The sequence below is a fragment of the Phyllostomus hastatus genome, unplaced genomic scaffold (genome assembly GCF_019186645.2).
Source record: "Phyllostomus hastatus isolate PE091 unplaced genomic scaffold, TTU_PhHast_1.1 phas_contig_65, whole genome shotgun sequence".
Lineage (NCBI taxonomy): Eukaryota > Metazoa > Chordata > Mammalia > Chiroptera > Phyllostomidae > Phyllostomus > Phyllostomus hastatus.
The window spans coordinates 132,461-156,364 of record NW_025333932.1 but is presented as its reverse complement, the minus strand read 5'-3'; the positions used below and the strand labels follow the sequence as shown (position 1 = coordinate 156,364).

The window sequence follows — 23,904 nt, the reverse complement described above, 5'->3', positions numbered from 1 at the left end:
TGGTGTTTCTTAAATGGTCATATTTCCAGAGCTTTCTTAGCTCTCTTCAGTTTTCACTTGGCATGCAGGTTTTCACTAGAGAAGCAGAACCCATCAGGGATGTACATGGTAAGAGGTTTGTTGTACGGAATTGTCTTACATGATTGTGCGGCTCGCTAAGCAAGGTTGGAGCCCATAGACCAGGCATTAAAAAAAGGCAGGCTGCCATCCCCAGGCGGAATTTTGTCTTTCTTAGGAAAGCCTCAACTCTGTTCTTTAGGTCTTTTAACTGTTTGGATCAGGTCCACCAGATTATCTAAGATAATGTCCCTTGTTTAAAGTCAACTGATTATAGATTTTTAAATACCTCTACAAAACACCTTTACAGCAACACCTAGGTGAGTGTTTGACTAAATAGTTGGGGGATGTAGCCTGGCTAAGATGGCATATCACACTGACCATCACACTCTCAAGGATATTATTCATTCCTCTGGCCATAACATTCAGAGGAATTCTGACCAATCCTAAATCTAGGAGTCTCTCTCCCAGGTACTCATACCTAGCTGCAGACTCAGTTGACCTCCCTTCAGGATGGCTCTATATCACTATCTTGCAAGTAGCTCAGGTATCTAGAAGATCTGCCTGTATTAATTGCAAAGGTGGCTACAACAAAGTATGACAGACTATGTGGCTTAAACAGCAGATATTTATTTTTGTATACTCCTGGAGGTAAGAAGTCAAAGATCAAGGTGTCAGCAGGGTCAGTTTCTTCTGAGGCTTCTTTCCTTGATTTGCAGATGGCTGTTTTCTCCTTATTTCTTCACACGGGCTTCCCTGTGCATGTGTCTGTTTCCTTATTTCCTCTCCTTTCTTATAAGAACAACAGTTGTACTGGATTAAAGCACATCTTAAAACCCCATTTTATCATAATTTTACCTCTTTGAAGGCCCTATATTCCAAAACAGTCACACTCTGAGGACAGGAGATTAGGACTTGAACACATAAATTTGGAGGGTGGAGGCACACAATTCAGCTATAAACACTTCCTGTTCCTTTCCTGTTCTACTTAGGAAACCACTCTCCTCAAACTTCAATCTTCATTATAATTATATTCCCTTTTAATTTAAAGAAAAGCTTTACCTGACTCATTCTGGGCCTCATGGTTGAACTTGAGCCAGTGATACCAAAACTATATGGCTGTAACCAAATTGGGGAAATTGGGAGGAATGAGTGACCCAATCAGAGTGTCCATTACAGTGCATGCCTCTTTTCCTTCCCAGCTGTTTTATTCTTTCTCCTTGAATGCTCATTATAATTACTGCAGTTTATGTGCACTTATATTCCATAATCTCTCAAATTGCAACATGACCTACTTTAGATAATATTGTCAAACTACACCTAGAGAGGCATTAGAGAAAAGACAGAGGTATGTTGTGTAATTAGCCATGTGCTGGTCTCTATTATCTAAAATTAGTCTTAATTTACCCTTTTGTTTAAAAAAATGTTCTTGTTTATCCTAAATTCTCTCTTGGAGTCAACATTAAACATTTCCTTTAAAGCAAGAATAGCAAAGATAACTTCAGAAATTGTTTGCAAAAGAGCCTATCCTGCATTTCTCAAAGTAATTTTATCATTTGACAAACTCTAAACAAAGAGATTTGATTTTATTCCAAATGTTTATGTGGATTAGCTAAATGAAATTATTTTCTTCTCTGTGGGACATGTGATTCCAGATGAAGTCTACATCCTTGCAGAACTATTTCAGAGATGAGAGACTAAATAGTCCCCCATCCAGAAAAAGAAAAAGGAAAAAAGGAAAAGAAAACTAATTTAGAGATCACTATAGAGCCCCTAAACTCTTACAGACTCCAGGAAAAATTGTAGTCTCTATGATCACTTCTTGATTATGTTGACTTTACAAGACAGCAGTTTTTCCTGGTGCTTGTTTTAGAATTAACTCCAAGAAGAACTTATTTCTCACTCGGAGCTGATAGATCCTCTCCATTAATCATTAAGTTTTATCTTCTGAGCAACAGTATATCTATGTGAATTGAACTGTGCAGTTGGCATCTCTTTCTGTCCATATTAATTTGTGAATACACTCACTTGTCACCCTGGGAGGCTCTGTGCTCAGTCAAAATCCTATGGCTTCAAGACAGGCTTAGAACTGTATTAACAAAAGATGGTTTCAGAATAACATTTATTTATTCAACAGAAAATCAACCAATAGACCTTTTTGTTTCTTTCTTTATTTGGAAAGGATGCTGGTTTATGACTTAGATAAGGAAAACTTATCTAAGAAAATTAATTTTAGGAGTGGGAATATTATTGCAAAAGACTTGCTGATCAAGCAAGTCAGAATTTACATGAGCCTGGTGGGTTAGCACAGTTGGTTAGAGCATCATCCCAATTCACCAAGGTTGGGAGTCTGATCCCTGGTCAGTGTACATACAAGAAGCATCCAATGAATGAACAGATAAGCAGAATAACAAATTGATCTCTCCTTCCCTCCCTCCCACCCGCCTTCCCTCCCTTTCTCTCTCTGAAATCAATAAATAAAATAAAGAATTTACATAAAAGACAAGAAAACATAAAATATGATAAATTGAGAGATTCCAATGGAATTGTTCTACAGGTGGGCAAGGAGCTATCAGATTAAGAATGGCTAGTTATGAGCATTTTGAGATCAGCTGTAACAATAGGAACAATTCTCTGAGTTCCTGTTGAGCTCATTAACTCACTGTTTCACAACAAAACTGAAAACGCTATGCTTTATCATATTTTCCTGTCTAGGAAGGGCTCCCTTCCTCTGACAGAGGACAGAGCAGGAGGGTAATTGTGTCTCCTCTCTGCCAGCTGTCTGTAGCCTATCTTAGCATGGGACTTGGTACTTGATAATTGCTCAGTGAATGCCAGCCCTCGTTGTCATCATTGCTATTCCTGCTGTTGTTATTGTTATTGTTAATGTTATTATCAATTACCTACTACTGTCCTACTAACCTGTTTCACAATCCTGTAAGGTACCAATGCCCTCACCTTTTCTAAAGATGATTTTTAGGTGTTCTCAAAGCCCATTATCTAATAAGTAAAGGAATTCAGGACTGTCATTCCCAAGCTTCTTAAGGAGTTAGAAATTTTATCAGAGAACTCAGTTTTCAGTATAAAAACAGAAAAATAACTTAAGATATTTACATGTATATCCAGATAGCTGTACCCTAGAAACAGCACTTCAGTCATTTGAGATTGGTAGTTTTCCACCAGGTGTTATTGACCATTGTAAGCACACTGCATACAAACTTGAATGGATTTGAACATAGTTCTGGGAGTCAGGGCCCTCACCACAGACATCATGAGTAGTTCCTGGGGTGCTGGCTATTCGAGTGAAAACATTACTTTGACATTCCCTTCCACTCTCTCCACCACCACCCTCCAGGGGGTGTGATGAGATGCCAGAAGCCCACCTTTCTGGCTGTGTAGCTTTTCTACATAGAACTGTGTAGTCAGTTCTCTTTGTAGCTTTTGCTCTTTGCATAAGAGTAATTCTGAGGAACTGAAAGGTACTGATGCCTGTGGGAATATGACTCCTGACTGCCAATCAAGGCAAGTTCAAAGTCAGATCATTGAAGAAAAAAATAACTGAATTTTCCTTCTTTTTCTAAAATAATAAGCTACTTCCCTTTAGGAAAAGATATTAATTTTAATAGCAAATAGTCCAAAAGGACAGATAGAAAGTTAATTTCATCAAGATAAACTGAAAGTATCTGCATGATTTAATCAAGCAAACTCGTTATGTTTTCAAATTAATTTTCTGAGAATTCACATAAATAAAGTCATCATTATTTCTGACCATTTCAAACATAAAATCTAGAAAGCTATGTGCCTGGAAAATACACCCAAGAAAGTGAGTAAATTGTGCTTTTTGGCAATGCAGAGAAAAGAGTGCCAAAACTTGTCTCTCACTATGCTAGCCTCCACTGTTGGTTAAAGGACTGCATTTCTCAGGGGCTGCAGAACTTTCTTCCTACTGGGTTTGGTGCTTGGGAGTCTTCAGATTCCTGGTGCAGCTCCAGCACTGCAAGTTAAAGGCTGCTTGTAGGTGTTTGTTGTTTTCATTGTGTTGAAGCTATAGCTTGACGAGTCCTCAAAAGGCTTAGATTTTACTTCTCACCATCTCACAAATTTGTAGTTTCAGGCAAGTCATTTACTTCCTTTTTACTCACCTGAAAAATGAGTACTGCCTTTGGAAAAACTAAAACACCATAATGTATATGACAGCATTTATCCACCGAGGAGCAGTATGCTAATGTTCTGTATCAGTATTATCTTATGCATCATGCCCTGTTTCCTGATGTCAAATGTTGTCTACTCTCGTGGCACATATGTGACCACACTAATCAGAATGTTTTTTAATCTTAGCTGATGGAGGTCGCAGAATTTTCAGAATCACCTTTAGCTTTATGATCATGCTATCATAAAGCTAAAAAGGAGCTTCTGATTAATGAATCATTATTTAAATTTAAATACTTGGGCAATATATCTCAATAGCAAGCTCAATATTCCTCCCACTGGTGTCTCATTTCTTGGGTGGTGAGTGTCACACTTCCTCAGAAACTCTGTCTGGTGACATTGGTTCCTGATGGCTCAGCAGATAACTTTGTTCCCTTTGGCATCACACAAGCATGTATGGTTGCCAATTTAAAAGCCATGCCTAAATTTTCTCTAAAGAGAACTACACTAGGAAGGCCTTGAGTTAAGGTGTCATGGAGAGCATTTTTAACTCCTGGAAACACCTCTGCCATGTTGTCTCACAGCTGGTACTCTTAGCTCCCTAGCTGACCCCTCTTTCTGGCCTGCTCCACTGCCCCTCCTGGTGTACCGTTCTGTTGTTTTCAGGTTTGGAACATTGTTAAGTTCAATGAGGACATTCCACAGACTTTGCTCTTTTTGTGCCATATGCTCCTGTGGTATGTGTGTTAAAAAGGGCAACCACTTGCGGCCAGCCCTCCTCCAGCTTCCCCTCATGAGCCCCCGCTCCCCACCCACATGGTGCCATTTTGCTTGAAATACTTGTGAATTTTTTGTAGAGCATTGTAGATGAAATGGAAACTAATTATATATATTTATCCCAAAAACTTACTTTTTTCCCACCTGTGGACATACAGTGACTGGGAGGACTAACTACTGTTTCATTTTGGTTAAATACAAGCAATATCCAAAACAGCTCAACAAGACTACTGAGGCTGAGAGTTTTGTCTTATAATGATGTGTTCATAGGATCCAGAATGGTATGGTATATAGAAGATTGTCAGTAAACATTTGTTGAACTCATTGTTATTTATTAATTTTAATTGTGCCTGTTTTGTTCTCCCCTTCCAGCATTGTAGGTTTATGAGCATGTGTCTTTCAGAAACATGGGAGAGGAGCCTTGCCCTCCTGCCCCATCCATATCCTCCCACTGAGCTCCTGCCTCTGCAACCACAAATTTTGTACCTGAGTCAAACTTTCTTCAGCTAAATTGAGAAAAAAACATAAATCTCCAGGGTAAACTTGAAGGGCAGTTTTTGTGAGAATCAAATAAGGTACAGAGAGGTTAAAATACTGATTTTTGTACAATAGATTATGCAGTGCTGAGGAGAGATAAGAGTACGGGAGCTGGGATCATACTTCTGGGTTTGAATTCCTGCTCTGCTCTTTATAACTATATTCCTTTTTGAGAAATTTACAGACTAGGGAATTTTACAGAATTTATGCAGTAGGGAGACTGATATCTACCACATAGAGTTGCTCTGAGTACTAAATAGAATAAAAGCATGTGGAATGTATAGCAGAATGCCTGACACAGGGAGTGTTTTGAAATAAATGGTTATTATTAGTGTTGTTGTCATTACTATGAAACTTCTCAAAACAGGAAGGTAATGCCATGCATTGGGATGTTGGCAGATCCAGGGTCACCACGGCAGGAGAGTGCAGGCACCTCTAGGTCCCTGGTAAATGTTCCCAGCCCATTGGGATGGTGACAGTGGTAGCTCCCACGTAAGCGATGTGGGCTGAGCTTGTTTCTCTGGGAGCAGGGGCTTTTGCTACAATTGATGTAATTTGTAGAGATTTTTGTTGTGGGTGTTTCTCTCTCATGTTCTGAGATCTGATGATAGGATTTGAATTCCTTATAAGTTCTTAAACAATTTCATACATCATTTGTTATAAATACTTTTGCAAAGGTATGAGCAGGTTACCACTCAACATTTTATGATTACTTAAGATGTATATTGTGCTATAATATTATATATCATTCTATTCTTGTTCTTCCAGTATATAAGACTCTGGGCTTCATTTTACTCTTATCTTCTATTCAAAATAAATTAGGTAAATACAACCTTGGACCTTAACCAGAACCTACATTCCCCTTTGCTTCTGGTGGTAACTGATGTCTTCTACCCACATGAGAAAAGAAAGATGAGTTGGGAATATGAAATAAATTAGACATATATTCCAGATTATGTGCATGCTACTAATTATTTCAGCAAACTTTATGAAGTTATGAAGAAACTTTATGAACTTTCCCATTTTATAGTTTGGAAACTTCAACTCAGCATTTTTAATGACCTACCCAAAGTCTATCAGTTGGAAGGAAAAATGACTAGAACCCAGGCCTACCTAATAGTGTAAGGCAGTTCAGGCTAACTTTATAGAAAAAGCAGAGAATATCAGGGAAAAAATGTGAGAGTAGAAGTCAAAATATTGCCTGCTAAAATCTTTGCTAGTAGTAGGGATTTGAGAAGAAAATGTTGAAAGAATAAGAAGTGAGTTCATAAGATGCATTTTTCTAACATAACTATATTTTAAGAAGATATTTGAATAGATAGAATTTCAGTCTTGCTCACTAGAAATATTTGGCTGTCTCAGTAAATGTATTGCTTAGTTGTCTATGCCTTTATAAAACCTATGTTCTGAGCATTGGCCTTGCACATTTAAACACTTTCTAAAGCTTACAGGTCATTAAAAATATTTTAGTAAAAACTGTAAGACAAAGCATAGTTTTAAATAAACTCCTCACTGTCCAGATTAAATCACTGTTTAGTCAACAACATCATAATGAAAAGCAAAAGATGCTGACTCTAGTACCAGTCCTTATAATGCCTTCATCCAAGTACAAACAAATACCTCTCCTAACAAGAAGAGAAGAGAGAAAGGAAAGATCAGAGGCATGGGGGTGTTGAGAGAGAAGTATGATCCTGTGAGTGAGATCATACTTTTGAGTCAGGCCATTGACCACCTTTATCTCACGTATTGCCAGTTAGGTTTTACTAACATTACGTGACAAGAACTGAAACTCAGAAAAGTCTTATACTGAGTTCAGACCCAGGACTAGCTGACTTCACATTAGACCACACTGTTTCCAAGGGGAGCCAAGGCTGCTCTATCATTTCATGGTAAAATAAGTTTCTTATCTGGAAATTTACGTCTTGAATGATACCAACACAGTGACCAATGAATACCATTGATATTGACTTTTATAACCAAAGCAGAAGTGGTCTTCCATAAGATAGATCCTTTTTATATGACCTTAAATAAAAGTCATGACCATAACATTGATGAAGCCTGGCTCCTTGAAGGTTCATGGGGCATGGCTGACTTAATTGTGTTAAAGTCTACAAATCTCAAGTGTGTGGAAAGTAATTAATATATGGATTTCCCTAATATATACTAGCATTTGGCCTCTGAAAACCTGCTGATATAGACTGGAACATTTTATGCCATATAGATCCCCGAGGAAATGTTCTAAGTAAAAGAATTCTCTTAATTTGGTTTTAGTTGAAAATGGAATTGTTCTAAATTTCATGTTGTAATGAAAAGAATAATTTGGGTGTAAAGGCAATCTTTCTTACCTATCTTGAAAATTATTCTCTCCTCAGTTGGAGGGTGAAACAAATTATGTTTTTGAAAACTCATTCAAGAAGGAAGTAAAGAAAAACAGACTTCTTTCACACCTACTGCAGTGTATTACATTTAGTGCCATGACATGTATAAGGGAAGAACTCAGCCTGCTTTGTTTACATAATGCATTGAAAATGAAAAACCAGTGCACAGTAGCAAGCAAAAATCAACAAACTTATGTATCTTAGCCAGTGAAATTAAAAATACCTGTATTATATACAAGTCTGTTGAGAAGATCTATACTGTGTAAACTCATCTATGTATCTACACTGTTTTCTTTACCTGTTAATTTTTCATTTAAATAAATTTTTCACAAAACACTATAATAAAAGCTAGAGTCAGAGATTTTTGCCCATTTTTATAGTATCCCTGAAGTCTAGAACAGTTCTTTTACTAACATTAGACACACAATAAACATGTAAAGAATAAGTGAATAAAAAACAAATTTTGTAATCCAAAGGTTTTCACAAACACATTACCCTCATGGATTTGACATGAAGATGGAGGGAAATGATCTTGTTTCTTGTCTTTTAGATACACTAAGATGAAGACAGCGACCAACATTTATATATTTAACCTGGCTTTGGCAGATGCTTTAGTTACTACCACTATGCCCTTCCAGAGTACAGTCTATCTGATGAATTCCTGGCCTTTCGGGGATGTGCTATGCAAGATAGTAATTTCCATTGACTACTACAACATGTTTACCAGCATATTCACCTTGACTATGATGAGTGTGGACCGATACATCGCTGTGTGCCACCCTATCAAGGCATTGGACTTCCGCACACCCTTGAAGGCAAAGATCATCAATATCTGTATCTGGCTGCTGTCCTCATCTGTTGGCATATCTGCTATTGTCCTGGGAGGAACCAAAGTCAGGGAAGGTAAGGGCAGGCATTTTCATTTCATTTTTTAAAATATAACTTCCAAGGAAACAAAGTTAATTTTGGAGTGATTAGGAGATACATCTGTGGGAAAAGCCAAAAGACAATGGAAATATAAGCCTAAATTCATGAAAGATGAGAAATAAAATGATTTTGTGTTCCTTTCCACATTTAAACAGAAGATGAGATAATGACATTCCCTGAACACAGAACCCAACCTCTCTCCTGTTTCAGAAATGCTAGCAGCATGTGGATTTTTAAAGTATAATTCCATTGTATTCTGGCAATTCTGAGATACACCTCCTCACTCCTCTTGTTTTTTCCCCCAAAAAGCACCCCGAATCATTACAGACATATTGCTATTTACCCTCTTCTCCTTAAGGATTAATCTCCACAACACGATCATAATAGCCACACTTGATTGTAGGCCATTGAAAATCAGGTTCACAGATGGGTGGTAGTACAGATAACTAGACCATTTTGGACGCAATCGTTCTTTTTTACCCCATGCCAACAGGTTACTTGATGTTTTCCCTGTATTTCTAGACAGTGGTTCTCATCCTGGGCTGCACATTGGAACTACCTAGGTATTTTTGAAAATACTGCTGCCTGGTCCCACCCTGTAGGGCCTGGTTTAACTGACCTGAGGCACAGTCTGGATATCAAGATTGTTAAGCTGTCCCAAGGTTAACCCTGACCTGCAGCCAAGGTGAGAACTACTGTTCTAAGAGTTTTGCTTTATCAGTAAAAGATAAAAGAGTAAAAATATATTTGGTCTTAATAGAAACTTGTGGGGAAAATGGAGTAGAACCATTATTTTGGATGTTATTAATGTTATTTACTGCTTTAGCAATTGTCTAGATCCCTCATTGCGTTAGGGAAGCTCATGAGACCTTTGAGTACAGATAACTGACTGTGTACAGCAGGGACTTTCTAGGTCATAGTGGAAGGAAAGCTGCTAAAAGTATAGCTTATCTTGCATGGTACACATTTGTTTAATGGAGCACAATTTTTTTTTCTTCTGAAACTATAAAATGAATTTCCAGCATAACCACTGTGGGTGTTAAGCTATAATACTTGGTAAATTTTAAGAAATGAGAAACTTTATCAGAGAACAGGTTTTTTAAAAAATATGATTAATTGCATACAGGATTTTGTTTCTTCAGAGATAGAACAAATAGAAATAAAATTGGAAGAAAGTCTGAGCCTTAGATATTTATGCATAAATAACTTGGATTTAAGATGAGTTACTGCCTATATGGTATAAAGTTGAGAAAATAAGCTAAAAAATAAAAAAACATGGATGATTTTTCCCAGAGCAAATAAAGAACTGATTTTCATATTTCACATGATACTTGTAGACTTAACCCCTACACTCCTGTAATCATTGTCAGAAAATGACATCCTAGAAGGAATGGTTATCAATTGAGATTTTTGAAAGAGGAAACAAAGATAGATGTGTGTTTTCCTGGTGAGAGTTGCTGTAGATTTACGTGTGCATATGCAATGGAAGAAAAAGTCCACCACTGTAGGCAGAAGATTAACTTGTGCAACAAATAGAGTGGAAAATGGGTGAAAATTAAAGTAGTCTTCTCAGAGGACTCCATTCTTTCTTCATGTCTTTCTTTTTTTATTGTTTTAATCATTGTTCAAGTACAGTTTTCCCCCTTTTACTCCCATTCCAGCCCACTCACCCCTCCCTCCCCACTTGCCTCCCATTACCACAGTCCCTTAGTTCTTGTCCATATGTCCTTTAAATTTGTTCCCCTAAACCCTTCCCATTCTCCCCTGAAATTCCCTCTTCTCTCCCCTCTGGTCACTGTCAGCCTGTCCTCTATTTCATTGTCTTTGGTTATATTTTGCTTGTTTCTTTGTTTTGTTGTTTAGGTTCCTGTTAAAGGTGAGATCACATGGTATTTGTCTTTCACTGCCTGGCTTATTTCGCTTAGCATAATGCTTTCCAGCTCCATCCATGCTGTTGCAAAGGGTAGGGGCTCCTTCTTTCTGCTGCATAGAATTCCAAAGTGTAAATGTACCATAGTTTTTTGATCCATCCATTTACTGATGGGCATCTTGGTTGCTTCCAGCATCTAGCTATTGTAAATTGTGCTGCTATGAACATTGGGATGCATAGGTTCTTTTGAATTGGTGTTTTAGTATTCTTAGGATAGAGTCCCAGCAGTGGAATTGCAGGGTCAAAAGGCAGATCCATTTTTAGTTTTCTGAGGAAGTTCCATGCTGTTTTCCATAGTGGTTGTACCAGTCTGCAGTCCCACCAACAGTGAACTAGGGTCCCCTTTTCTACACAACCTCTCCAACACTTGTTGTTTGTTGCTTTGTTTATGATGGCCATTCTGACTGGTGTAAGGTGGTATCTCCATGTGGTTTTAATTTGCATCTCTCTGATAGCTAATGATATTGAACATCGTTTCATGTGTTTTTGGATCCTTTGTATGTCCTCCTTGAAGAGGTGTCTGTTCAAGTCCTTTGCCCATTTTTTAATTGGGTTGCTTGTCTTCTTAGAGTGGAGTCATGTAAGTTCTTTATATATTTTGGAGATTAAACCCCTGTCTGAGGTATCATTGGAAAATATGTTTTCCCATACAGTTGGTTGTCTTTTTATTTTGATACTATTTTCTTTAGCTGTGCAGAAGCTTTTAATTTTGATGAGGTCCCATTTGTTTATTCTTTCCTTTATGTCCCTTGCTCTAGGGGACATGTCTGTAAAAAATCTCTGTGTGAAATATCTGAGATTTTGCTACCTACATTCTCTTCTAGGACTTTAATGGTGTCACGGTTTATATTTAAGTCTTTTATCCACTTTGAATTTATTTTTGTATAAGGTGTAAGTTGGTGCTCGAGTTTCATTTTTTTTGCACATAGCTGTCCAGTTCTCCCAACACCATTTATTGAAGAGGCTATTTTTACTCCATTTTATGTTGCTGCCTCCTTTTCAAATATTAATTGACCGTAGAAACTTGGGTTTATTTCTGGGCTCTCTGTTCTGTTCCATTAGTCCATGTCCTGTTTTTATGTCAATACCAGGGTGTTTTGATTACAGTGGCCTTGTAGTATAGTTTAGTGTCAGGTATTGTGATCCCTCCTACTTTACTCTTCTTTCTCAAAATTGCAGCAGCTATTTGGGGTCGTTTCTGGTTCCATATAAATATTTGAAGTGTTTGTCTATGTCTATGAAATAAGCCATTGGTACTTTAATAAGTATTGCATTGAATGTGTAAATTGCTTTGGGTAGTATGGACATTTTGATGATGTTAATTCTTCTGATCCATGAACAGGGTATATGTTTCCATTTGTTTGTGTCTTCCTAGATTTCTTTCCTAAGTGTTATGTAGTTTTCTGAATACAGGTATTTTACCTCTTTGGTAGGTTTATTCCTAAGTATTTTATTTTTCTTTTTGCTATTTCAAATGGGATTTTTTTTTTTCGTGATTTCCGCTTCTGCTGTTTCATTGTTGGTGTACAGAAATGCCTTTGATTTCTGGATATTGACTTTGTATCCTGCTGTTTTGCCAAATTCATTTATTAGTTTGAGCAGTTTTTTGGTGGAGTCTATAGGATTTTCTAGGTACACTATCATGTCATCTGCAAACAGTGACAGTTTTGTTTCCTCCTTTCTGATTTAGATGCCTTTTTTTTTCTTGTCTGATTTCTGTGGCTAAAACTTCCAGTACTATATTGAATAGAAGTGGTGAAAGTGGACAGCCTTGTCTTGTTCCTGATCTTAGTGGAAAAGATTTTAATTTTTGCCCATTGAATATAATGTTGGCTGTAGGTCTCTCATACATGGCCTTTATTATGTTGAGGAATGCTCCCTCTATTCCCCCTTTGCTGAGTGTTTTTATCATAAGTGGGTGCTGTGACTTATCAAATGTTTTTTCCGCATCAATTGATATGATCATGTGGTTTTTGTCTTTGCTTTTGTTTATGTGATGTATTACCTTTACTGATTTGCGAATATTGTACCATCCTTGCATCCCTGGAATGAATCCCACTTGGTCATGGTGTATGATCTTTTTAATGTATTGTTGGATGCGATTTACCAGTATTTTGTTGAGGATTTTAGCCTCAATGTTCATCAGTGATATTGGCCTGAAGTTTTCTTTCTTTCTTGTGTCTTTATCTGGTTTTGGAATTAGGATGATGTTGGCCTCATAAAATGAGTTTGGGAGTCTTCCATCATTTTGGATTTTTTTGAATAGTCTGTGAAGGATAGGGGTTACCTCTTCCTTAAATGCTTTGTAGAATTCTCCTGTGAAACCATCTGGCCCAGGGCTTTTGTGTGTTGGGAGTTTTTTGATTAGTGCTTCAATTTCTTTTGCTGTTATTGGTCTGTTCAGGCTTTCTGCTTCTTTTTCATTGAGTTTTGAAAGATTATATTTTTCTAGAAATTTGTCCATTTCACCTAGGTTTTCAAATTTCTTGGCATAGAGTTCTTCATAGTAATTCTTACAATCCTTTGCATTTCTGTGGTATCAGTTGTAATCTCTCCTCTTTCATTTCTGATTGTGTTTATTTGGGTCTTCTCTCTTTTTTTTCTTGATGAGTCTGCTTAAAGGTTTGTCGATTTTTTTTATCTTTTCAAAGAACCAGCTCTTAGATTCATTGATCCTTAGAATTGTGCTTTTAGTCTCTATGTCATTTAATTCTACTCGGATCTTGGTTATTTCCTTCCTTGTGCTTGCTCTGGGCTGTCTTTGTTGTTGTTCCTTGAGTTCTTGTAGATGCAGGGTTAGGTTGTTTGTTTGAAATATTTCTATCTTTTTTAGGTATGCCTGTATCACTATGAACTTCCCTCTCAGGACTGCCTTGGCTGTGTCCCATAAGTTTTGGGTTGTTGTGAGTTCATTTTCATTTGTTTCCAGAAACCTTTTGATTTCTTCCCTAATGTCATTCTTGACCCATTCATTGTTTAATAGCATGCTATTTAATCTCCATGATTTTGAGTGTTTTGGGTTTTTTCCCTTGGGGTTGGTTTCTAGTTTGTCTCTTGTGATCCAAGAAAATGCTTGGTATGATTTCAATTTTTTTGAAATTGTTGAGGCTTGTTTTGTGTCCTATCATGTGGTCTATCTTTGAGAATGTTTTGTGTACATTTGAAAAGAATGTGTATTTAGCTTCTTTGGGATGGAGAGGTCTGTATATATCAGTTAAGTCCATTTCATCTAGGGTATTGTTCAATGCCACAATATCTTTGTTGACATTTTTTTGGAAGAACTGTCCATTTTTGACAGTGGGGTGTTAAAATCCTCCACAATAATTGTGTTGCTGTCCATATCTTTCTTGAAGTCCTCTAAGATTTTCTTTATGTATTTGGGTGATCCTATGTTGGGTGCATATATATTTACTATGTTTATGTCTTCTTGGTGGGTTCTTCCCTTGAGTATTATGAAGTGACCTTCTGGGTCTCTCTTTATGGCCCTTTTTTGGAAGTCTATTTTGTCTGATATGAGTGTTACTACCCCAGCTTTTTTTTTCCTGTCCATTTGCTTGAAAAATTTGTTTCCAGCCCTTCACTTTGAGCCTGTGCAGGTCTTTTATCCTGAGGTGGGTCTCTTGTAGGCAGCATATGTGTGGGTCATGTTTTCTTATCCATTCAGCTATTCTATGTCTTTTGATTGGAGCATTTCATCTATTTATGTTTAAGGTTATTATTGATAGGTACTTATTCATTGCCATTTATGTATGTGTGTTCCTCTCTCTTTCTCTCTTTTCCTTCCTTTCCTTAAAGCAGTCCCTTTAGGATCTCTTGCAGAGCTGGTTTGGTGGAGGTGTATTCTTTTAGACTGCTTTTGTCTGGGAAGCTTCTTATTTGGCCTTCTATCTTGATTAAGAGCCTTGCTGGGTAAAGTAGCCTTGGTTGCAGACCTCTGGTTCTCATTACTTGGAATATTTCTTGCCATTCTTTTCTAGTTTGGAGTGTTTCCATTGAGAAGTCAGCTATTAGCCTTATTGGGGCTCCCTTGTATATTACTTCCTGTTTCTCCCTTGCTGCCTTTAAGATTCTCTCTTTGTCTTGTAATTTTGCCACTTTAATTATGGTGTGTCTTGAAGTGGGCTTCTTTGGGTTCCTCTTGATTGGGACCTTCTGTGTTTCCTGGATTTGTGTGACTTTTTCTCTCATCAAATTAGGGAAGTTTTCCATCATTACTTTTTCAAATAGGATTTCTCTCCCTTGCTCTTCTTCTTCTGGTATCCCTGTTATATGGATATTATTATGTTTCATATTGTCTTGAATTTCTCTTAATCCCTCTTCATCTTTTCTGAGCCTCTTTTCCTTTTCTTGCTCTTACTGGGTGTTTTTTCCTACTTTGTCCTCCAATTCACTAATCCCATCTTCTGCTTCATCGATCCTGCTTTTTGTTCCTTCTACTGTGTTTTTCAGTTCAGACATTGTATTCTGCATTTCCTCTTGGCCCTTGTTGAGAGCTTCTATTTCCTTTTTCATGTTGATAGAGTTTGCAGTGAGATTGTTGTATCTTCCCTGTAGTTTCTGGTAGCTCATTATGAATTCATTGAGCTTCCAGATAATCATTTCTTTAAACTCAATATCTGATTGTTGAGTTGCCTCTATTTCATTTAGCATTTATTCTGAGGCTTCCTCCTTTCCCTTCATTTGGGAATTTTTCCTTTGTCTTCTCATTGTTTGTGAGGCTCTTCTTGTTAGCCTCTGTTCCTTAAATTGATCTTTTCTGGTTCCCTGTGATTATGATGTGAACTTCTGTGGTACAATACCTATGAGATTCAGTGGTGCAGTCTCCTTCATGTATCCTGATGTTCACAGCTTCGCTCTACTCTTTTTTGTGATCAGTTGGAGAAGTAAGGCAAAATGGTTTAAGACAGCAAGACAGTATTCTATGATATTTACAGTAGCAGCCAGTAGAGAAGAGATGAAAGATCCTTTGGCTACTTATAGTGTTAACCGTGATCTTCCACCCACTAGCTACGTTTTAGAAAGGATGGAAAGAAGATAAGACTCTTATTGGGGATGAAAGGATTGTGATTTGGACCTAGAAAGCTGTGAGGCTGTGGGAGGTCAGATTCTGAGGTAGGGTGGGAATAAAGATTAGTAAATAGGAGTAGTGTGTAAAAGAATAGAGACAACTCCCACAATAATATAGTTCAGAAAATTGCAAAGTGGGCTGCGATGGGGAGGAGTGTGGAGTTATATTTACAATTGTATGAACTAGGTCTTATTTACAGTAATATTAAAGCAACAATCATGTGGCAGAATCTATGAGATCTAGATAACAAGAATAAGGAGTATAGAACCTTGAGATGTGTACTAATGGAACACAAATGAAGAACAGTAAATTATCAACACACTGTGAATGAGATAACAGGGGGAACCAATCAAATGACAGTATAACCAGCCAAGCAAAGAAGGTTATACAGAAAGAAAAAGAATACCAAAATACTATTAAAATAAAAAATGTCCTAAAAGTGAGAAATAGATAATACAAATTTGCAGTAACTTGCAGGCTCAACGGGAAAAAGGGAAAAAAAAGCAGAAGATGGAATCCAGGAGAGATAAATTTGGAATGAAAGGAATAATACTAGGATGGAAGGAAGAGAAACATAAGGAATTGAGAGATATAAAGATAATAAGAATTAAAAAATAAAAAGTCACTAAAAAAAAGATAAAATCAAACAATCAAACAACAACAACAGCCAAAAACCCTCTTGTTTCTAACTGGCCAAACCATTTTTTTCTGGTCTCACTGGCTTCAGCAGGCTGAGGGACATATGGAATGCTTTTCACTCTTCCCAGTCAGAATTCAGTCAGTCTCTCGAGTATTGTCCCCAGGATTAGCAGCAGGACTTCTCCAGAGCAGATGCTGTGTCTTCCCGCAGGACCCTGCATGTGGGTATGGGCACTCCCAAGCATGCTCTCTGGAGCTCACTGCCACGGTCTCTGGGCTCCGGGCCCCGCAGAGTTCCTGTGTCTTTTTCTGGTTCACGGTGCAGGCTCCTGGAATAGTGAAGGGGCGTACACTTCCACCAATTTCCCTGTTGCGGGCTCCAGGAACCCTGTAAGTGCAGTGTCCTTTCCAGGTTCACATCCCTAGAGTTGGGAATCCCGAAGGGGCACATGCTCCCCTGAGTTCACCACTGCAGACTCCAGAAACCCTCAAACACCCATGCCCTTTCCTAGTTCAGGGTTGTGGGGTCTGGGTCTTCCACAGAAACACACTCTCAGCGGGTCGAGGGCGCCAGCGCACCGCCAGGCCGCGCTTGGTCGTGCAGGCTGGGGGCCCTCACCCTTCTCAGGGCTATGCATGGGTGCTTGCAGTCCTTGTGTGACTGTCTCCCAATCTAACTCCCCTTTCTGTGCCTTCAAGCAACAAGGCCTCCCCTTGTGCTGCTCAATCCTTGTTGTCCTGGGAGGGAGCGGTGACTTCGCTCTCCTGGGTGCCCTGAGGCAGACCCGGGAGCATCGGGCCTGGGGGCTGCAACCTCCCTGGTCTCTGAGCTGATCCCTGAGTCCTTGGACTGGGTGCTCACTGAAATGAATCTGGCATTAATTGTATAGAACACATCCACCTGGACAAAAAATCTTGATTACTGCTTCTGAGTTGACAGTATTTCTTTCTGGTTAAGGGCACAGATTCTGGGAGCAAACTACCTGGGATTGAATCCTGATTTCACCATTTATGGGCAGTGTCACTTTGGAGACATTACTTAGACCTCTATGCCTCAATCTCCTCATCTGAAAAATAGGACTAATCGTAGGGCCTATCTTCTAGGGCAGTGTCAAATTCACTTTCACCAGGGGCAACATCAGCCTCATGGTTGCCTTCAAAGGGCTGAATGTCATTCTGAGACTATAAATGTAACTACTCCTTAACATTTAAGCAAGAGCTGGGGGATGCCCCCAGTAGAAACAAGGTGCTGGCCAGATAAAACAAAATGGAGGGCCGGATTTGGCCCAAGGGTCTTGTTTTCCACTTCTGTCCTAGGACGTTTTCCTGATCTTATGAGTCAATATATGGAAAGCTGATAAAGCAGTACCCAGAGTCCAGTGAGCACTTGAAATATGTTAGCTGCTAATATCATCATCTGACATCATAAATTAATAGATCCTGCCTAATTGCTTTTGTTTATCAACATCTGTAGGGTTTTCCTTCAATACTGAAGGGCTCTTGTGTAAAGGAAAATTTTCATTTTATATACTTAATATACTAAATGTAACATTTAAATTATATTTATATCTTATATGTGTGTACTATTTATTTTGGGAATTCATAGCCTGCCTATTATTTTTATTATTGTTATTATTATTACTACTACTAGAAACAGAATTATTCTTTAAAAGTACACACCAGGAAGGCTTTAGTTTAGATATTAGAGCTAACTATATTTATGACAGCCATGAAGCACCAAAACATGTACAAAGAAAGCTATAATCTTCTAATATTAATACAAAAGGAAAAGAAATACTGTTTTAAAAATAATTTATTACGTTATTGTTGACATGTAAAAAGCTGTGCATATTTGCTGTATACAACTCAGTAAGCTCGAGGGTAACTACATACCTATAAAACCATCACCCCCATCAACATATCTGTCACCTTCCAAAATTTCCTCCTGCCCTCATTATTATTGCTTTTGTGTGAGTGTTAAGAGCATTTACCATAACATCTACCCTCTTAGCACATTTTATTTATTTATTTATTTATTTATATTTCTTGTTTTTATTGTTGTTCAAGTACAGTTGTCTCCATTCCCCCCTCACCCCACATTTTAAATCTACAGTATAGTACTGTTAGCTATAGAGTCTATGCTGCAGAATATATCTCCAGAACTTATTTATTACTTGAATAAATGAAACTTTGTATCCTTGACCATCACCTCCCATATTCCCTTTAACCCTTCCCCTGTCCCAGCCCCTGGAAACCACTGTTCTACTCTCTTCCTCTCCAAGTTTGACTATCTTATATTTCACATATAAGTGAGATCATACAATGTTTATCTTTCTGTATCTGGCTTATTTCACTTGCCATAATACACACCAGGTCCATCCACATTGCAGCAAATGGCAGGATTTTCTTCTTTTCTAAGGCTGAATAATGTCTGATTATTATATACATCATATTTTTTGTTCATTCATCCATCAATGGATATTTAGGTTGTTTCCATGTTTAGCTGTTGTGAATAATGCAGCAATGAACGTAAAAATAAAGGTATCTTTTGAAATTCTGACTTCCGTTCCTTTGGATAAATACCCAGAAGTGGGATTGCTATATCATGTGGTAGTTCTGCTTTTACTTTCTTGAGAAACTCCATACTGTTTTCTTAAAATGCCTGCACCAATTTACAATCCCATTAATAGTGCAAAAGTGTTTTCATTTCTCTACATCCTCGCCAACACTTCTTATTTTTTTCAATAAAAACCAATTTAGCAGGTACAAGGTGTTATATCATTGTGGTTTGATTTGTATTTCCCCTGTGATTAATGATGTTGAGCATATCTTCATAAACCTTTGGAAATTTATATGTTGTCTTGGGAGAAATGTCTATTTAGGTTATTTGCCCATTTTTAAATAAGGTTATTTTATTTTCTGCTATTGAGTTGTATTAGTTCCTTGTATATCTTAGATATAAACCCCTTTTTAAATATATGGTTTGCAAATACTTTCTTCTATTCTGTAGGTTGCCTTTTCATTTTGTTGATTGTGTTTGTCCTTTGCAGAAGCATTTTTGGTTTTATTACTTTGATGTAATCTCAATTTTTGTTGTTGTTGCTTGTGCTTTTGGTGTCATATCCTCAAAAATCATCACTGGAACCAATATCAAGTAGCTTTTCCTGCATGTTTTCTGTCAGGAGATTCATGGTTTCAGGTTTTAAATTTAGATTTTTAATCCATTTTTAGTTGAATTATGGGTCTGTTATAAGATAAAGGTCCAATTTCATTCTTTTGTATGCAACTATCAGTACTCCTAGCATCATTTAATGAAGAGACTGTCTTTTCTCTACTTTGTATTCTTGGCAAACTTATTGGAGATTACTTAACCATATTTTTATGAATTATCCAATTTTCTGCCTCATACTGATTTTTCTTTTCATGTGGTTTTCATATGGTCAAAAGAAATACACTGATATGATTTAAATCTTCTTAAATGTATTAAGACTTGCTTTGTGGTCGAATGTATGATCTACTCTGGATCCATGTGTGCTTGAGAAGTATGTATATTCTGCTGCTCTTGAATGGAATTTTTTATATATGTGTTATGCTTATTTTATTTATAGTGTTCAAATCTGCTTTTTTCTTACTGACCATTCTATTTGGATTACCTATTCATTTTTGGAAGTGGGGTACTGAAGACACCTACTATCAATATTGTTGCCTATAGCTCCCTTCAGTTCTGTTAATATTTTCTTTATATGTTTAGGTGCTCTGATTTGGAGTGCATACATATTTATAATTGTTATATCCTCTTGAGGAATTAAAACATTTGTAATTATATAATGAATTTCTTTGCCTCTTGCAATAGTTTTTAACTTAAAATGTCTTGTCTAATGTAATTATAGCTTCTCCTGCTTTCCTTTGCTTACCATTTTGCGCAGATTATCTTTGTCTGTCTATTTATTTTTAGACTATGCATGTCCTTAAAGCTAAAGATGCACTCTCCTTTCTGAAACAGAACATTTTATAAAAATGGTATGCTGGACTTGAGTTTTCTTGATGATTGCCTCAGTACTTCCCTTTCTCTTTTTGGTATAAATTAAGCTTCATTGACATTTCTGGAGTATATTTCCATGCTATAATTAGTTTCCAAATTCTTGAAAAAGTACCTGTAGCCATAGTTAATTATTTCTCCCATTTATCAAATATTTTAGAGCTTCTACTACATGCTGGACAATTTGTTCAAGAGAAAGCTGATCCTTAGAGTCAAAAAAATGTATCCAAGTTAAACATCAGCCCTTATGGTGCTTTGCTTATCTTAGCAGATATTCCTTCATAGTAATCACTGTATGACTACACTAGTACAGTTCATATTTTTAAGGGTTTCCATGTGGTATTCATGTGTTCATTTATTTCACAATTTATTCTTCATAAGCACCAAATGTCTCTGCCACCCTATGTAGTAGGGATTAAATATTGAATATGGCAGTCTGGATACCTGTCTTAGAGTAGTTTACATTCTGGATGGAGAGAAAAGCATTAAGAAAGGTAACAAGTTATTACAGAAGAGCTTCTGTCATGACATAATGATAAAAGTAGGATGAGTATAATATAAAGATAATATAATTTGCAGCATAAGAGACTATTCACATGGATCGATTTCTATATAAATGTCTCTGAAGTGATATTTAAGCTGAGGTCAACAGCAAAAAAGAAAATATGTTGCAATATAGAAAAGTTAAGCAGAAAAAACAACAAAAAAAAATTCTCTACCTTTGAGGAAGCCAGATTCAATAGACAAGTAAAACTCAGAGTAAAATATATTTTTAAAATTTTAACTGCTTTTTATTAGCAATGTATAAGAAAAATAATTCTGAATACTTTATATATAGCCTACACCCAAGCCATATATATACCAAGTTGGTTTCCCAAATGTTATTGCAAAATAAAAACTATAATATTTTGAGATATTTCTTTTTAAAACAGTATTTTTATTTTTAATTACAGTTTACTTTCAGTATTATTTTATATTGGTTTCAGGTATACATCATAGTGGCTAGACAATCATATCAGGGTGAAATATTTTTTAACATCAGATTTTTGCAATGTCAGAGAAAATATTTTCATTATAGAAATTACACTCAATATTGCTCACGATTACTTTATCTCTAAGGAAGGATTAGGACAAAAGGAGTTATACCTGTTCTGTGCTCAATAACTGCTCAGAGGCAGGAAGAAAAAATGTGGGCTGGTTGTTGCTTGGGGAAAATGGGGAGCTGTGGAGGGTTGGGCAGATCCCCAGTGAAAATATTATCAAAGGTACTTATCCTGGGTCTCTGCTCTTTTGGTCTCTGTTGTTCTAATAATAATATGACTCCAAAGAGAGGAGCAGAGCAAATAAAGCAGTTTTCTAAGTAATCATATACAAATATTTATTTTACCTGTTATGTCATTAATGTTTGGTAAAAATGAAAAGTGTGTCTGATTTTTTAATTTCCTTGATAATGATGATTCTTTTCTTTCTTCTCCTCCCCCTTCCTTCTTCTGATGTTTCTTTTCCTCCTCCACCTTTTTCTCCTCCTCCAAAAGTTGTTCACATTTCAGCCATGTCCTTAATCACAAGAGTCACTATTTATTCCACTAAATCACAATACCTGGATCATATTTAGACAAATTTTATGTAAATTTTTACTGACCTTCATAATGGTTTTTTGTAAACCAGTTAATGTTTTAGGACAAATTGGCTTTTGTTCATTTAAATGGCTAGATGTGCAATGTTTAGTCATTAATACTAATAAATACTAGCTTTTATTGCCAGAACTTTGGGTCTGGGAGAATTGTTAATAAATATAAATGTAAATAAGTGCTTATGCTATAAATTAACAATTTAGCTGTTCTGAAAATCATCAATATGAAACCAGTATCCACAGCTAGATAATTCATATTGATAGCTAATTTAATTTATTCTGTAGTTTAGTGTATGTTACCAATAAATGGTGACGTTCTAGGTTCATTGTTCCATGCAGAAAGATAGGATGGTTAATAATACACATGGCTTTCATTCCAGTTAGGTAGTGTGCTTCAAGTAATATCATCACACTATAATTGTACCTGTGCAATCAAAAGTATTTAAACACTTTGTATCCATGGTGATAATAAGTTTTTTGTATTTTGTTTTGCTTTTGTTCACCTCTTGCAGACATAGATGTCATCGAGTGCTCCTTGCAGTTCCCAGATGATGATTATTCCTGGTGGGACCTCTTCATGAAAATCTGCGTCTTTGTATTTGCCTTTGTCATCCCCGTCATCATCATCATCATCTGCTACACGCTGATGATCCTGCGCTTAAAGAGCGTCCGACTCCTTTCTGGCTCCCGAGAGAAAGATCGCAACCTCCGTCGAATTACCAGGCTTGTCCTGGTGGTGGTGGCAGTCTTTATCATCTGCTGGACTCCCATTCATATTTTCATCCTTGTGGAGGCTCTGGGGAGCACCTCCCACAGCACCGCTGCCCTCTCCAGCTATTATTTCTGCATTGCCCTAGGTTACACCAACAGCAGCCTAAACCCCATTCTCTATGCTTTTCTTGATGAAAATTTCAAGAGGTGTTTCAGGGACTTCTGCTTTCCAATAAAGATGAGGATGGAGCGACAGAACACTAGTAGAGTCAGAAATACGATTCAGGATCCTGCTTACCTGAGGGATGTTGATGGGATAAATAAACCAGTATGACTAGTCGTGGAGATGTCTTCTTATAGTTCTCTAGGAAGAGAAGAGTTCAATGATCTAGGTTTAACTCAGATTACTACTGCAGTCTGATATGGAAAAGTAGAATTTCTAACAAACTTTCAGAAATCTCATGGGCTGAAGTTGTAAATGAGGCTGCTTTATCCACCCAGGTCAGTGGAAGCATCAAGGCTGAAGGATTGAGTACAAAGGTTCAAGAAAGCAAATACCACTCCTCTCTAGCACAGGGGAAGCAAGGCTGGCTCCCAGTTCCTTTGATGAACAAGAAACAAGCCTTTTTCTTTTAGTTACCTATACTTAGTTCAGGACTTAGCTGCTGTGGCCTTCCAATGCAATATCATTTCAAAAGCTCTGTTTGAAAAACAAACAAACAAACACTGGTTTCAGAGCTTGGGCATACAATTCAGATGTTTAACATTGACAATATCAACCTCAGTAAGAATGCCAACATTACCAGGACCCATTCCACTTGCTTTGTACTATGTGGACATGCATTTCATGTGGCTGTGTGGTGAGGATTCTACCTTAAGAATGATGTGGACCAACACCTGAAGTGTCTAATGTTCATATACAGTAGAAAAATATCTTGGTATTTAAACATGCAAAAGATGGTTTTCAACATAGTTTAATTTCTTGAAAAACTATACTTTTAGCATGCTATTCAGATAAGTAATCTCATGATAAAGCATGTGCTGCTGTTAAGGAACATA

The 23,904-nt window shown here is 37.1% G+C and overlaps 1 protein-coding gene across 1 annotated transcript in view; it reads left to right on the top strand.

The window, feature by feature from the left end:
• Nucleotides 1-23,179, top strand: part of OPRK1 (opioid receptor kappa 1) — a 28,271-nt gene extending 5,092 nt beyond the window's left edge. The window contains exons 3-4 of the mRNA XM_045849476.1: nucleotides 8,449-8,801; nucleotides 22,647-23,179. Of these exons, the coding sequence (XP_045705432.1) occupies nucleotides 8,449-8,801; nucleotides 22,647-23,179 (886 nt within the window). The remainder of the gene's footprint in view (nucleotides 1-8,448; nucleotides 8,802-22,646) is intronic.
• Nucleotides 23,180-23,904: the final 725 nt, after the last annotated feature.